Genomic DNA, 14,480 nt, shown 5'->3' with positions numbered 1-14,480 from the left:
ATTTTTATTTGGTAAATGTAGTCCAGGCGGCGTTTCCATCATCAATAGCGATTGCAGCAGGTCCTCTAGGAAACATCTGCACTTGCATACTACAGTCATAGAAATGGAAAACTGGTCAGCTTTGGAAGAAGCACTTTCCACATCGTGAGCGTGAATTTATTCGCACCACTTCACCTACTAAATGCGAAACCTGTTTTCTTTGTACCTTCCTCCAATGATCCCATAGATTAATACCAAGTATTATTCTTGCCTCATTCAGGTCCATTACATTTCGTTAGTGCCTTATGTTACCAGTAGGACTAGCAATGTGCTTTGCGAATAATGCCCAAACTCGGTTACTATTTGTATGTGTTATCACCATGGTCCCACTAATTATGCCTTGAGTCTGGTAACTGCATGCTGTTTAGTACGTATCTCAATCCATTATTATTATTATGATTATTATTAGTAGTAGTAGTACTCGAAACCGAACATTTCACAATTAGCCGTGTCGGGATCAATCGTGCAGAACAATACCTGTCAGAAGGGTAATGTGCATTAGGTGGAACAGTGCACAGGACTGTTTATACTGTATGTGCTGTCCACCAGACAGAGACTAGTTGCGAGTGGAGTAATGCACCCATGACAGACTCCAATGTACGTGCATACACTTATCGAATTTTCTCATTGTAAATCACTAAATCAGTGTGGCAGACATATGACATAGACAAATGATGTATATGTGGATATACTTCTGGTCCTTGTTGCATCTGATAACCGGGCAGATGTTGCTGCTCATGTGTAGACTGCTACCCCCCTCCTGATATCCTCGTCGATGCCATCCAAAAAAAATGTGTTTTGTCATCTGGAGCTGTGCCTTTGGGAGTCAGGTTGTCTCCTTCCATCATCGCATGACACAGGTAGTCCACGGACTTGCTGTACCCCAGTACTGAGGAAGCTATTCTGGAGGTCATACGCCAAGAACCTCAGCAAAGTACATGTAGCGTAGCAAGGCAGCTGCATGTCTTGCAAAGCACGGTCGTTAACATGCTGCACGAGCATGGGCTGCACTCTTATCATTATCCTTTCACGCAACACTTGCATCCTGCGCATTGCCTTCAGAGAATGCAATTCTGTGAATGGTTCCATCAACAACAGGAAGCCAACGATGACTTTGTGAACACCGTAATATGGTCAGATGAACCAGCATTCACTCTTGAGGGTGTCTTCAATATCCACAATGTCCACCATTGGTATGGTTAACCCACACATCACCCACAACCGTGGATACTGAGTTCGCTTTGGTATCAACATCTGGGCCGGAATATTGGGCGCCAGGTGGTTGGGCCCTACATGTTGCCTGACCAGTTGACCACACGAAGGTATCATTCATTCCTCTCGAACTATCTGCCTCGTGTGCTGGAATATTTTCCACTGCATGTTCGGCGGAGGATATGGTTCCAATGTGATGGTGCACCTCCGCACTCCGGAATTAATGTGCGACAGTATTTGGACAGAACATTTCAAGGGAAATGGCTCGGACGTGCAGGTTCAGTTGTATGGCCACCACTTTCACCTGACCTAAATCCCCTGGATTCCTTCCTGTGGGGACACCTGAAGGAGCACATGTACTCTACTCCACCGATGAACGTGGAAGAATTGGTAGCACGTGTTTGTGCTGTTCTTGTTACTGTGGATGCACCTTTGGTGCTAAGGGGCCAGAGCTGGATGATCCGGCAATTTGCCCAATGTTTGGATGTGGAGGGAGGTCACTTTGAGCATCTGTTGTTCTGAGAACAACGTATTCTGTTGTGAAGGTCATGCAGACATTAATGTGGTCATTATTATTGTCACTGGTTGCTAATGTGCGATGTCTGAATGCTCATATTACATGTAGTATAAATGACAAGTAGATGTGTTATTGTACTGTGTTGTCATCTTTAGCATTTCGAAACTGATATTGTTTTTGTAGTTATTCTGTCCTATGGCAGGTCATTTGTTTCAACTGTCTATTTCTTATTTGTCTAACAATGCATGTGTTATGTTCAGCGTTAAAAAATGTTGTAAATTTAAGATACGTGTGACCTAATAAATGGTGCATATTACAGAATAAAATGTCAGAATGAAATTAGCAAATAAAAATGCGCCCCAACTCAGGATCTAACCCTCGACCTCCTGCATGCTAACCCAAAACTTTATACACTGCACTAATACAACCTCACAGAGATAGTTACCATACATGTGGTTACAGTGTTGCCAGACTGCCACTCTTTAACATCATTTTTCTTCCAGATGTTCTCACCAGATGAAATTTTGGGACAGACATTTTTTTATCGCTGTCATGTGAGGAGTCGCACTGCGAAGCCTGAGTGCGTGAATTTCGCTTCACCCTGTATAGTGAGGATGAGTCACTAGTAGATGGTGCAGTGGAGACTGTGCTGTGTACATTCTTCCTACAGACTCTACATCTACATCTACATCTACATTTATACTCCGCAAGCCACCCAACGGTGTGTGGCGGAGGGCACCTTATGTGCCACTGTCATTACCTCCCTTTCCTGTTCGAGTCGCGTATGGTTCGCAGGAAGAACGACTGTCTGAAAGCCTCCGTGCGCGCTCTAATCTCTCTAATTTTACATTCGTGATCTCCTTGGGAGGTATAAGTAGGGGGAAGCAATATCTTCGATACCTCATCCAGAAACGCACCCTCTCGAAACCTGGCGAGCAAGCAACACCGTGATGCAGAGCGCCTCTCTTGCAGAGTCTGCCACTTGAGTTTGTTAAACATCTCCGTAACGCTATCACGGTTACCAAATAACCCTGTGACGAAACGTGCCGCTCTTCTTTGGATCTTCTCTATCTCCTCCGTCAACCCGATCTGGTACGGATCCCACACTGATGAGCAATACTCGAGTATAGGTCGAACGAGTGTTTTGTAAGCCACCTCCTTTGTTGATGGACTACATTTTCTAAGGACTCTCCCAATGAATCTCAACCTGGTACCCGCCTTACCAACAATTAATTTTATATGATCATTCCACTTCAAATCGTTCCGCACGCATACTCCCAGATATTTTACAGAAGTAACTGCTACCAGTGTTTGTTCCGCTATCATATAATCATACTATAAAGGATCCTTCTTTCTATGTATTCGCAATACATTATATTTGTCTATGTTAAGGGTCAGTTGCCACTCCCTGCACCAAGTGCCTATCCGCTGCAGATCTTCCTGCATTTCGCTACAATTTTCTAATGCTGCAACTTCTCTGTATACTACAGCATCATCTGCGAAAAGCTGCATGGAACTTCCGACACTATCTACTAGGTCATTTATATATATTGTGAAAAGCAATGGTCCCATAACACTCCCCTGTGGCACGCCAGAGGTTACTTTAACGTCTGTAGACGTCTCTCCATTGATAACAACATGCTGTGTTCTGTTTGCTAAAAACTCTTCAAGCCAGCCACACAGCTGGTCTGATATTCCATAGGCTCTTACTTTGTTTATCAGGCGACAGTGTGGAACTGTATCGAACGCCTTGCGGAAGTCAAGAAAAATAGCATCTACCTGGGAGCCTGTATCTAATATTTTCTGGGTCTCATGAACAAATAAAGCGAGTTGGGTCTCACACGATCGCTGTTTCCGGAATCCATGTTGATTCCTACATAGTAGATTCTGGGTTGCCAAAAACGACATGATACTCGAGCAAAAAATATGTTCTAAAATTCTACAACAGATCGACATCAGAAATATATGTCTGTAGTTTTGCGCATCTGCTCGACGACCCTTCTTGAAGACTGGGACTACCTGTGCTCTTTTCCAATCATTTGGAACCTTCCGTTCCTCTAGAGACTTGCAGTACACGGCTGTTAGAAGGGGGGCAAGTTCTTTCGTGTACTCTGTGTAGAATCGAATTGGTATCCCATCAGGTCCAGTGGACTTTCCTCTGTTGAATGATTCCAGTTGCTTTTCTATTCCTTGGACACTTATTTCGATGTCAGCCATTTTTTCGTTTGTGCGAGGATTTAGAGAAGGAACTGCAGTGCAGTCTTCCTCTGTGAAACAGCTTTGGAAAAAGGTGTTTAGGTGTAATGACTCCCTCAGTGACCAGCCCTGGCTGATACAATTGGCAGTTGATTGAAGTAGGTACATGTAGTAACACTACACTCGGTGCGCTCACACTAACAAGCACTAGTAGCAGGATATGGCCATATGAAAGATCTTGTTGGTGATTGGTGTTGATCCTGTATAACTAAAATAATACATGTTATATTAACAAATTTAGAGAGAATATGCAATGAAACAGCATATTCAGAATAGAAAACAAACAGGGATCAATATTGAATTTGCTCTTGTTCTTGTTGTATTGTCATGCCATAACAAGAACAAAGTCCAAATCGGAAAGCAGGGACATTAGTGAAATGCATCACAAGCACTGAAAGCATATATACTACCAATGCCAGTGTACAGACAGCACAGAACTATATTCCTGGACTGAGAGCTACTATTTATGCATACATTAAATATTCCAAAACATGCAAGCATTGCGAACACGGTGATTGAGTTTAAACTGGTGATCTGCAGTACATCAACTTGCAACACTAACTTCTGCACCACACAGCATGCAGTACACTCATGGCATTGCTGCCTCTCCTGGAGAAACTGCGTACATTGCTTCAGAATTTTTCATTGGAGCCGACTACAGCACCTTTGATCCAGATTGTGTCATTGATCCTCTGTGTGGCGGCACTGGCTGGTATTTCCATTCGGGTTGTGTCACATCCTTTTCACTGTGATGAACATCAAAGTTTGTCCCTCCTATTGAAGGTTCACAGTCATCAACCAGATCTTCAGTTTCCTTGAACATCAAGTCCCCATCATTGATCTGTGCCTCAGAACTGTAGTAGGGCTTAATACAGAGGACATGAACGATTTCTCTGCGCCTTTGTCTTCTTGCTGAAAGGACGTAATCCTCAGTTTCATAATGTGATGTCCAACAAGCAACGAAGGTTATGATACAGCCCTTCGTGGTTTAGTAACTTTTACAATAGTTTCACCTTTTGCATATGCATTAAACTCCATAGCATATTCCCCGGGCTGTATCTCGCAGGCCAGTGTTTGGCATTACAATGCTCCTGGTCCTTCACCTGGATGTCCAAGGATTGTATATATATGTGGGCCGGCCCTTGTCGTGAGATGTTTCATGTAGTCATTGCAGAATGTTCGTCTGTCTGTGGTTTTCCTTAAAGTGGTTTGAGTAGAGACCAAGTCAGTGATACCTGCTTTTGATTCTGTCAAGAATCTTCTCAAATTCCACCTGACCAAATGGTGGATCGTCATGGAAAAACTTTAGGGCACCTGGCCATAGGTGAGCTTTGGTGACAAGCAACCATTCTCACCCCAATGGCGCATAGTTCCTCATATACAGTGTTCCATTAACTAATTGTAATTCTCCTTTGCTTCATTCCTCCACCTCCAAGGCTTTCATTATTTTCAGCAATGCTGGATTTTCCCTCTGTCCAGCAGCAATGTCACTTAATGCACTGATGACAGATATTTAGTCCACCTGCTGTTTTCTACCAAAGGATTCCTTGAAAGACAGTCAGCATCTTTATGTTGCATCTGTTGTTTGTGTATCACTGTGACATCATACTCCTGAAACCTCAGTCCTCATCTTAGCATCTGACCTGAGGATCTTTCAGACTTGTCAGCCAATGTAGAGAGTGGTAATTTGTCAGAATTGTTTATCAAAAAAATATAGCCAAAATTAGTTCATGGTCCAAACAGCTGCTAGGTACTCTTTCTCACTTGCAGAATAGTTCATCTTGGACTTCATTTGATACATAAGCTATCAGCTTTTCAACATAATCTTGAATATGTACTGAAACTGCACCTGTTCCATAACCTCTAGCCCTGGTGTGAAGTCCTGCTTGACCTTCTTGTCATATAATGCAAAAGCTGGAGAAGATGTTTCTTGCACCACATTCCAGGAAAATTTGTCGTCTCCCTACAATAGCTCTCGCAAAGGATGTGTCCTGGTGCAGAAGTTCCTTATGAATCACTGGTGGTACAAGATAAGCTTCTCACATCACAAATGTGCCTCTGACTCAGAAAATCTGTGACTGCTTTTATTTTGTCTGAATCAAAACAGACTCCATTGCAATCAACTAGATGCCCCAAGATTTTTATTTCAGATTGATGAAGAGGGACTTTCTTTAGATTCAGACCAAGGTTTGCAGCCTGAGGACACTTCAAAACAATTGTCACATGGCTCAGATATTCTTCAAATGTCTTCAAAAACACGGTAGTGTCATTAAAATAACAATGACACATCACCCATTTAAGAAGTCGAAGCAGGTTTTCCATCATAAGCTCGAAACTGGCTGTGGCATTAATGAATCAAACAGCATTACCTTGAACACATAGAGACCATCAGGAGTTAAGGAGGCAGTCTTTTCCCATCCAACTTCTTCAAATTTTATTTTGCAGTAGCCTCACGATATGTCTGTGGTTGACAAATATTTTGTTTTTTCAAGCAGACAAATGTATCCTTAGTGAATTGACATATTTTTTCATGGCCATTTTTAGTTATCAGCAGCTAATGCAGAAATGCTATGTGCCATCCTTTTTCTTCATAAGGACCACAGGAGAGGACCAAGTACACTCTGAAGGTTCGCTGATCTCATCTTGCAGCATCGTCTCCATTTCATACCGAGTATCCAGGGAGAGCATTAGGAAACGATTGACAAGAATGGGGGAAAGAAATAGAAGAAGAATGAGTAGCTATGAGGGTTGAAATAGTGAAGGCAGCAGAGAATTAAGTGGGTAAAAAGATGAGGGCTAGTAGAAATCCTTCAGTAACAGAAGATATATTGAATTTAATTGATGAAAGGAGAAAATATACAAATGCAGTAAATGAAGCAGGCAAAAAGGAATACAAACATCTCAAAAATGATATCGACAGGAAGTGCAAAATGGCTAACCAGGGATGGCTAGAGGACAAATGTAAGGATGTAGAGGCATCTCTCACTAGGGGTAAGATAGATACTGCCTGAACTGCCTGCAGGAAAATTAGAGAGACCTTTGATGAAACCACTTGTATGAATATCAAGAGCTCAGATGGAAACCCAGTTCTGAGCAAAAAGGGAAAGCAGAAAGGTGGAAGGAGTATATAGAGGGTCGATACAAGGGCAATGTACTTGAGGGCAATATTAAGGAAATGGAAGAGCATATAGATGAAGATGAAATGGGAAATACGATACTGCTTGAAGAGTTTGACAGAGCACTGAAAGACCTAATTTGAAACAAGGCCCCTGGAGTAGACAACATTCCATTAGAACTACTGACAGCCTTGGGAGAGCCAGCCCTGACAAAACTCTACCATCTGGTGAGCAAGATGTATGAGACAGGCGAATTACCCTCAGACTTCAAGAAGAATATAATAATTCCAATCCCAAAGAAAGCAGTGGTTGACAGATGTGAAAATTACCAAACTATCAGAGTAATAGGTCACGGCTGCAAAATACAAACGTGAATTCTTTACAGACGAATGGAAAAACTGGTAGAAGCTGACCTTGGGGAAGATCAGTTTGGATTCCACAGAAATGTTGGGATGCATGAGGCAATACTGACCCTATAACTTATCTTAGAAGATATATTAATGAAAGGCAAACCTACATTTCTAGCATTTGTACACGTAGAGAAGGCTTTTGACAATGTTGACTGGAATACTCTCTTTCAAATTCTGAAGCAGGCAGGGGTAAAATACAGGGAGTGAAAGGCTATTTACAACTTGTACAGAAACCAGATGGCAGTTATGAGTCAAGGGACATGGAAGGGAAGCAGTGGTTGAGAAGGTAGTGAGAGAGATTTGTAGCCTATCCTCAATGTTATTCAATCTGTATATTGAGCAAGCAGTAAAGGAAACAAAAGAAAAATTCAGAGTAGGAATTAAAATCCATGGAGAAAAATAAAAACTTTGAGGCTCACTGATGATATTGTAATTCTATCAGAGACAGCAAAGGACCTGGAAGAGCAGTTGAACAGAATGGACAGTGTCGTGAACATCAACAAAAGCAATACGAGGATAATGGAATGTAGTCGAATTAAGTCGGCTGATGCTGCAGGAATTAGATTAGGAAATGAGACACTTACAGTAGTAGATGAGTTTTGTTATTTGGGGAGCAAAATAACTGATGATGTTCGAAGTAGATGGGGTATAAAATATAGACTGGTGATAGCAAGGAAAGCACTTCTGAAGAACAGAAATTTGTTGACATCGAGTATAGATTTAAGTGTCAGGAAGTCTTTTCCGGAAGTATTTGTATGGTGTGTAGCCATGAATGGAAGTGAATCATGGACGATAAGTAGTTTGGACAAGAAGAGAATAGAAGCTTTAGAAATGTGGTGCTACAAAAGAATGCTGAAGATTATACGGGTAGATCACATAACTAATGAGGAGGTACTGGATAGAATTGGGGAGAAGGGAAATTTGTGGTGCAACTTGACTAGAAGAAGGGATCAGTTGGTAGGACATGTTCTGAGGCATCAAGGGATCACCAATTTAGTATTGGAGGGCAGAGTGGAGGGTAAAAATCATAGAGGGAGACCAAGAGATGAATACACTAAGCAGATTCAGAAGGTGTAGGTTGAGAGATGAAGAAGCTTCCACAGCATAGAGTAGCATGGAGAGCTGCATCAAACCAGTCTCTGGACTGAATATCGCAACAACAACATCCAGTATTCAGCTGGCAACATTCTATACAAGCACTGGCTAATTGTTGGATGATCCCCTTGATGTGTGTTTTACCATGGGCCATGTTGCCTGTCTTTTGTCCATTCTGGATTTGAAAACTGTCAAAGACTGGCACAGAATACTAAGGCTCACCAACATTGCTCCTGGGTCAGGCCAGATCCTGTTGTTGACAGTTTGGCATAACAGCATTTTGTGTGGACGTACTGCATCCTCCTGTGTGTGCTACAGTATTGTGGTGCCATTTTTCAATAGGACAATGCTCATCCACACCTGGCATGTGTGTCTATCAAGTGTCTGCATGATCTTGAGGTACACCATTGGCTGTGTGTGGAGCCAGTTCAGATCACTCGATCCAGTGCCAGTACCCAGGATATCAAGTGGACCAGCTTGCATCAGGATAGCATCCAACAGCTTTATGACACACGTCCTAACCATGTCAGCATGCATTCAGGCCAGATGGGGTGCATTGTTATATTGATAAATGGGCTAATATTGCCAAATTCTTTGTAAATTTGACTCCATTTTGTAATCACTGATATAACTTCATTTACCTTCTCAGTCAGTGAAATTACATTTTGTTCCCTTCTCTCCTTCTGGGTGCATCACATTTTTGTTGGCAATGTATTTTCTTGCTAAGCAAGCCAGCAAGCAATTTTACTGTTTACCTGTCAGTCATGGGTTCTCCTTTCGAACAAGTAAGCAATCACTACTATGATAGAAACTAAATTCTTTCTTATTGGTAACCACAAATGCCATTAGAGAGTAAACTTGTAGGCACATGAATGTAAGCATCCCAAAGACCCTGTAGAAGTATCGTAATCTTCATTTCTTTCCATATCTGTCGCTGTTAGTAACTTTCTTCTGTTTGCTGTAATCTTATTGTTGTTGTTGTTGTTGTTGTTGTTATCGTTATTGTGAGTGACAAGTATATCAATTTACAGAAATTCTGTCTGTGTATTATGCTGCTGAATGACAGTATGCCTGACTGTAATTCATTTGTTTTAGGTGTCTTTGTACGATCGGCATTGTGGATAAATGACAGAAGCTGGCTGCAGCCCCCTGATACCTCACAAAATGTTCTTGCTTGTGCAGTTATTTCAGTGAGTTCTTATAATTTGTTTAGCACTGATCAATTGTATAAACATTACTTAATAACAAGTGACTTACTTTCAGTGAAAAGATTTAGAGGAGCAAACACTAAAAAAATCTTATATAATTACTCTAAACAAAGGTAGAATTATTGTAACTCTACAGCTAAGTTAACTGTCTCCCTCTCTCTCCCACCACCCCTCTCTCTCACTCATAGAGACACCCAAACACACACTCCCATGGCCACAGCAAGACTAATAATTAATACTCAATTTTTGAAAGAAGTTGCCTAATTTGATGGAGGTGGGCAGAGACAGGGAAGGATGCAAGGAGAGGGTAGCAGGAAAGAGGCAGGTCTGATTATGTTGCTGCAGAAGACAAAAAGATTGAAGAGGCTATAACAAAAAGATATGTAAGAAAAGGGGGAAGGGCAAAAGGGTAGTGGAGAAAGAGGAGAAAGGTGAAGGTGAAGAGGGAGAAAGGGAGGGGAGAGAGAAGAAAGAAGAGTCAGATAGCAGAGAGAGAGAGAGAGAGAGAGAGAGAGAGAGAGAGAGAGAGTGGGGAGAAAGAGTGGTGGGAAGAGGTGGTGTATGATCTGGATGGAGAAGGAGTGGTGTGGAATAAGATAGTAGGGAAAAGGTAAAGTTAGGCAATGGGAAGGACCAAGAGGACTGCAAGAGTGCAGGATGTATTTGAGGGAGAATTCCCTCATCTGCATTTTGCCACAGTTTGGCAGAAACCAGTCATGTGAGTAGACAGTTGGTTACTTGTCATTCCACATTGAATGCTTCACTGTAATTGCAGCATAGCTGTTACATATCAACTATAGTTAGTGGCTGCCTTTCCCTTACACTGTATAAATTCTCACATTTTTGTGATGTGTATTCCGAGGTAAGAATGCTGCCCTCAACTTGATGCTGAATGTACCAAAACTTCTATAAACAAATCTTTCATTGTTACTTTATCTTATAAAGCAGTTAATTTCTGGCACCAGTATTCAACATGCAATAGTTACAATGTGAAATGTTTTGCTTTCTGATTTTTGTCTTGTAGGCATGGATACAATACTTTTACACAGCTACCTGGATTTGGACCCTTTGCTATGCTGTGGATGTTCGTCTTGTCCTGAAAGAGCGTGAAGGGTACCCTGTATGGTACCATACTGCTTCTTGGCTAATACCTGGAGCGCTCACATCAGTTGGGCTCTCCATATTATACAGTCCTGATATAAAGTAAGTAGGTTTCTGGATCATTGCCCAATCAGTTTTAGCTAAAGATACAATAATTTGTGAGCTGGAGATTGTTCATATATTGTACTATGACTTGGTGTAGTTAGATTGACTTCGGTGACATTTAGCAATTTTCAAATATTTTTATTATGTTGATATGTTTCCTAATGATAAATTATTGCAGTTTTTTCATTCCAACAATGCGTTATTTGGTAGGCATAAACATGCCCAAAACATACTTAATTTTTCAAATGGAGCACTACACTGTCTTCCACACCTCCGAAGCTGCTATTGAACACATGTTAAAAGAAAAGTTTCATAAAAGTCAATAACTTCCTCTGCTACTTGTACTTAAACTGAACATGGAGAATGAGATTGTTTCTCCTAATCATTTTGCTCCTTTTCAGCCTCCTACAGTTCTCTTTCTGTTACACGAATGTTTAAATTGATGATAGTTTTTACTATTTTTCTGCCATTAAAACTGCCTTTCATTGTTATGTGTTTCATTTTCTTAACTGTATGTCTATTTCGTCTATGTTGGATTGTTATTTAGGAAGCAGCAGTGTGCCTGACATTTTGGTTTGTAGGCACGGTAATGAAAATTTGTTCAGCTATCGTTAAGAGCTATTGAGAATGACACAAAGGTCATAACTGGTCTAGCTAACAACAATTATATGCAAGCATTGACTGATAACCTCTGTAGTCCTTTGCTGACTATGAGCAGCCTGCACTCTGATAGCATCTGGATTCCAGCTTACCAGTGTAGATGCTACTTCCCTGTAGACCAACTTCCTCCATGACCATGACGTTGCCACTATCAAATGCTACTTTTCCCACTGCCCTTATGACTCTAAACCCACCACCTCATTCCATCTTTACGATCAAGACCAAGGATGAAGACACTGTACTGTCATTTCACCACAGTGACAAGCATCTTCTCTCCCATTTGCTTCATCTGATCCTCCTCAGTCCATCACACCACCTTCCTGGATGGCGAGCACCCTCCAGTGTCTCCCTCCAAACCTCTGTCCATATGAAGCTCATTAACTGTAAACAGTAGCTGCATTTTAAGAGCTGTCATCTGTCAACACCAAAAAACCACTGCCATACAGTCTGGCCACTTGTAGATAGCACATCTGCAGTGACAAGAATTCCATTGCCCAATGTGCTGAAGGTCTCAGTAATGCCTTCACAGACAAGCACTATCTACATCTACATGATTACTCGGGTATTTACAATAAAGTGCCTGGTAGAGGATTCAATGAACAACCTTCAAGCTGTCTCTCTACCGTTCCACTCTCAAACAGCGTGCGGGAAAGCAAACAGTTAAATTTTTCTGTGTGAGCCCTGATTTCTCTTATTTTATTGTGATGATCATTTCTCCCTATGTGGGTTGGTGCCAATAGAATGTTCTCACAATCGGAGGAGAAAATTGGTGACTGAAATTTCATGAAAAGATCCTATCGCAACGAAAAATGCCTTTGTTTTAATGATTGGCACTCCACTTCACGTATCATGTATGTGGCACTATCTCCCCTATTTTTTGATAATACAAAAAATTGTTGAGGCTTTCGTGGCCACTTGTTGACAAACTGCCTATTGGCTTCTGTCTCGGGTTCTTCGGCCGACGTTCATCTAATGGAGGGTGAAGCTTTGACAATGCCAGCCACTCGTGCTGGCGAAACGTCAGAAAAATCATTAGATGAACGTCGGCCGAAGAACCCGAGACAGAAGCCAATAGGCAGTTTGTCAATACAAAACAAACTGCCCTTCTTTGTACTTTTTCGATGTCATCTATAGTCCCACCAGAAACGGATCCCACACCACACAGCTATACTCCAGAATAGGGCAGACAAGCGTGGTGTAAGCAGTCTCTTTAGTAGAGTTGTTACACCTTCTAAGTGATCTGCCAATGAATCGCAGTCTTTGGTTTGCTCTACCCACAACATTATCTATGTGATTGTTCCAATTTAGGTTACCTGTAATTGTAATCCCTAAGTATTTAGTTGAATTTACAGGCTTCAGATTTGTGTGACTTACCGCGTAATCAAAATTTAGTGGATTTCTTTTAGCACTCATGTGAATAACTTCACACTTTTCTTTATTCTGGGTCAAGTGCCACTTTTTGCACCATACAGATAGCTTATCTAAATCAGTTTTCAATTCATTTTGGTCATCTAATGACTTTACAAGATCGTAAATGACAGCATCATCTGCAAACAATCTAAGACAGCTACTGAGTTTGTCTCCTATGTCATTAATATATGAGGGTTACTCCAAAAGAAATGCATACTATTTTTGTAAAAATACAGTTTTCATTCTGCATGTGTGAAAGTCTCATAGTTTGTAGATAAATCCTTCCCGCTTGTTTTCAAAGTTAGTTCAACCTGTTCCCGTGAGTGGAGCCGTCACAGCATGTCTTCAAGAAGGCTGCTACACTTGACATTCGTCAGAATCAACGTGCTGTCATAGAATTCCTGTGCTGTGAAAACGAGACTGTGGGAAACATCCACAAGAGGTTGAAAAAGGTGTATGGAGATGATACTGTCGATCGCAGTATAGTTAGTCCATGGACAAGCAGGTTATGTGATGAAAGCGGGCATAGCAATATTGAGGATTGTCCTCGCAGCAGCAGGCCTCGTACTGCACACACTCCAGACACTGTGCAGAGCGTTAACGAATTGGTGACTGCTGACAGACGCATCACAGTGAACGAATTGTCACGCTACGTTGGGATAGGGGAAAGAAGTGTTTGCAGATTACTGAAAATGTTGGCGTTAAAAAAGGTTTGTGCCAGGTGGATTCCCAGGATGTTGACAGTGGCTCACAAAGAAACTAGAAAAATGGTATGCAGCGAACTTTTGGAACAGTACGAGAATGGTGGAGATGAATTTCTTGGAAGAATTGTGACAGGTGATGAAACATGGCTCCATTTTTCACCACAGATGAAGAGGCAATCAATGGAGTGGCGTCATGCAAATCCACCCAAGAAGAAAAAAAAAATTCAAAACCACACCTTCTGCTAGAAAAGTTATGGCTACGGCGTTTTTTGATTCCAAAGGACTCTTGCTTGTGGACATCATGCCAATTGGAACCACCATAAATTCTGATGCATATGTGATGACACTGAAGAAACTTCCAGCTCGACTGAGTTGTGTTCGGCCACAGCAGCAAAAGCAGGATGTTTTGCTGTTGCACGACAATGCATGGCCACATGTCAGTCAAAAAACCATGGAAGCGATCACCAAACTTGGATGGACAACACTGAAACACCCACCTTACAGTCCTGACCTGGCTCCATGTTACTACCATATCTTTGGGAAACTGAAAGACTCTCTTCGTGGAACAAGGTTTGAAGATGATGACTACCTTGTGCACGCTGCCAAACAGTGCCCCAACAGGTTGGTCCAGAGTTTTACCGTGCGGG

General features: G+C 41.7%; 1 protein-coding gene across 1 annotated transcript in view; it reads left to right on the top strand.

The window, feature by feature from the left end:
* Window positions 1–14,480, top strand: part of LOC126262303 (G-protein coupled receptor 143-like) — a 167,667-nt gene that overhangs the window by 117,743 nt on the left and 35,444 nt on the right. The window contains exons 3-4 of the mRNA XM_049958844.1: window positions 9,741–9,835; window positions 10,878–11,056. Coding sequence (XP_049814801.1) covers window positions 9,741–9,835; window positions 10,878–11,056 — 274 coding nt within the window. The remainder of the gene's footprint in view (window positions 1–9,740; window positions 9,836–10,877; window positions 11,057–14,480) is intronic.

This window comes from Schistocerca nitens, chromosome 1 (genome assembly GCF_023898315.1).
Source record: "Schistocerca nitens isolate TAMUIC-IGC-003100 chromosome 1, iqSchNite1.1, whole genome shotgun sequence".
Taxonomy (NCBI): Eukaryota; Metazoa; Arthropoda; class Insecta; order Orthoptera; family Acrididae; genus Schistocerca; species Schistocerca nitens.
Note: the sequence above shows the minus strand (reverse complement) of the source record. Positions and strands in the feature narration are given on the sequence as shown.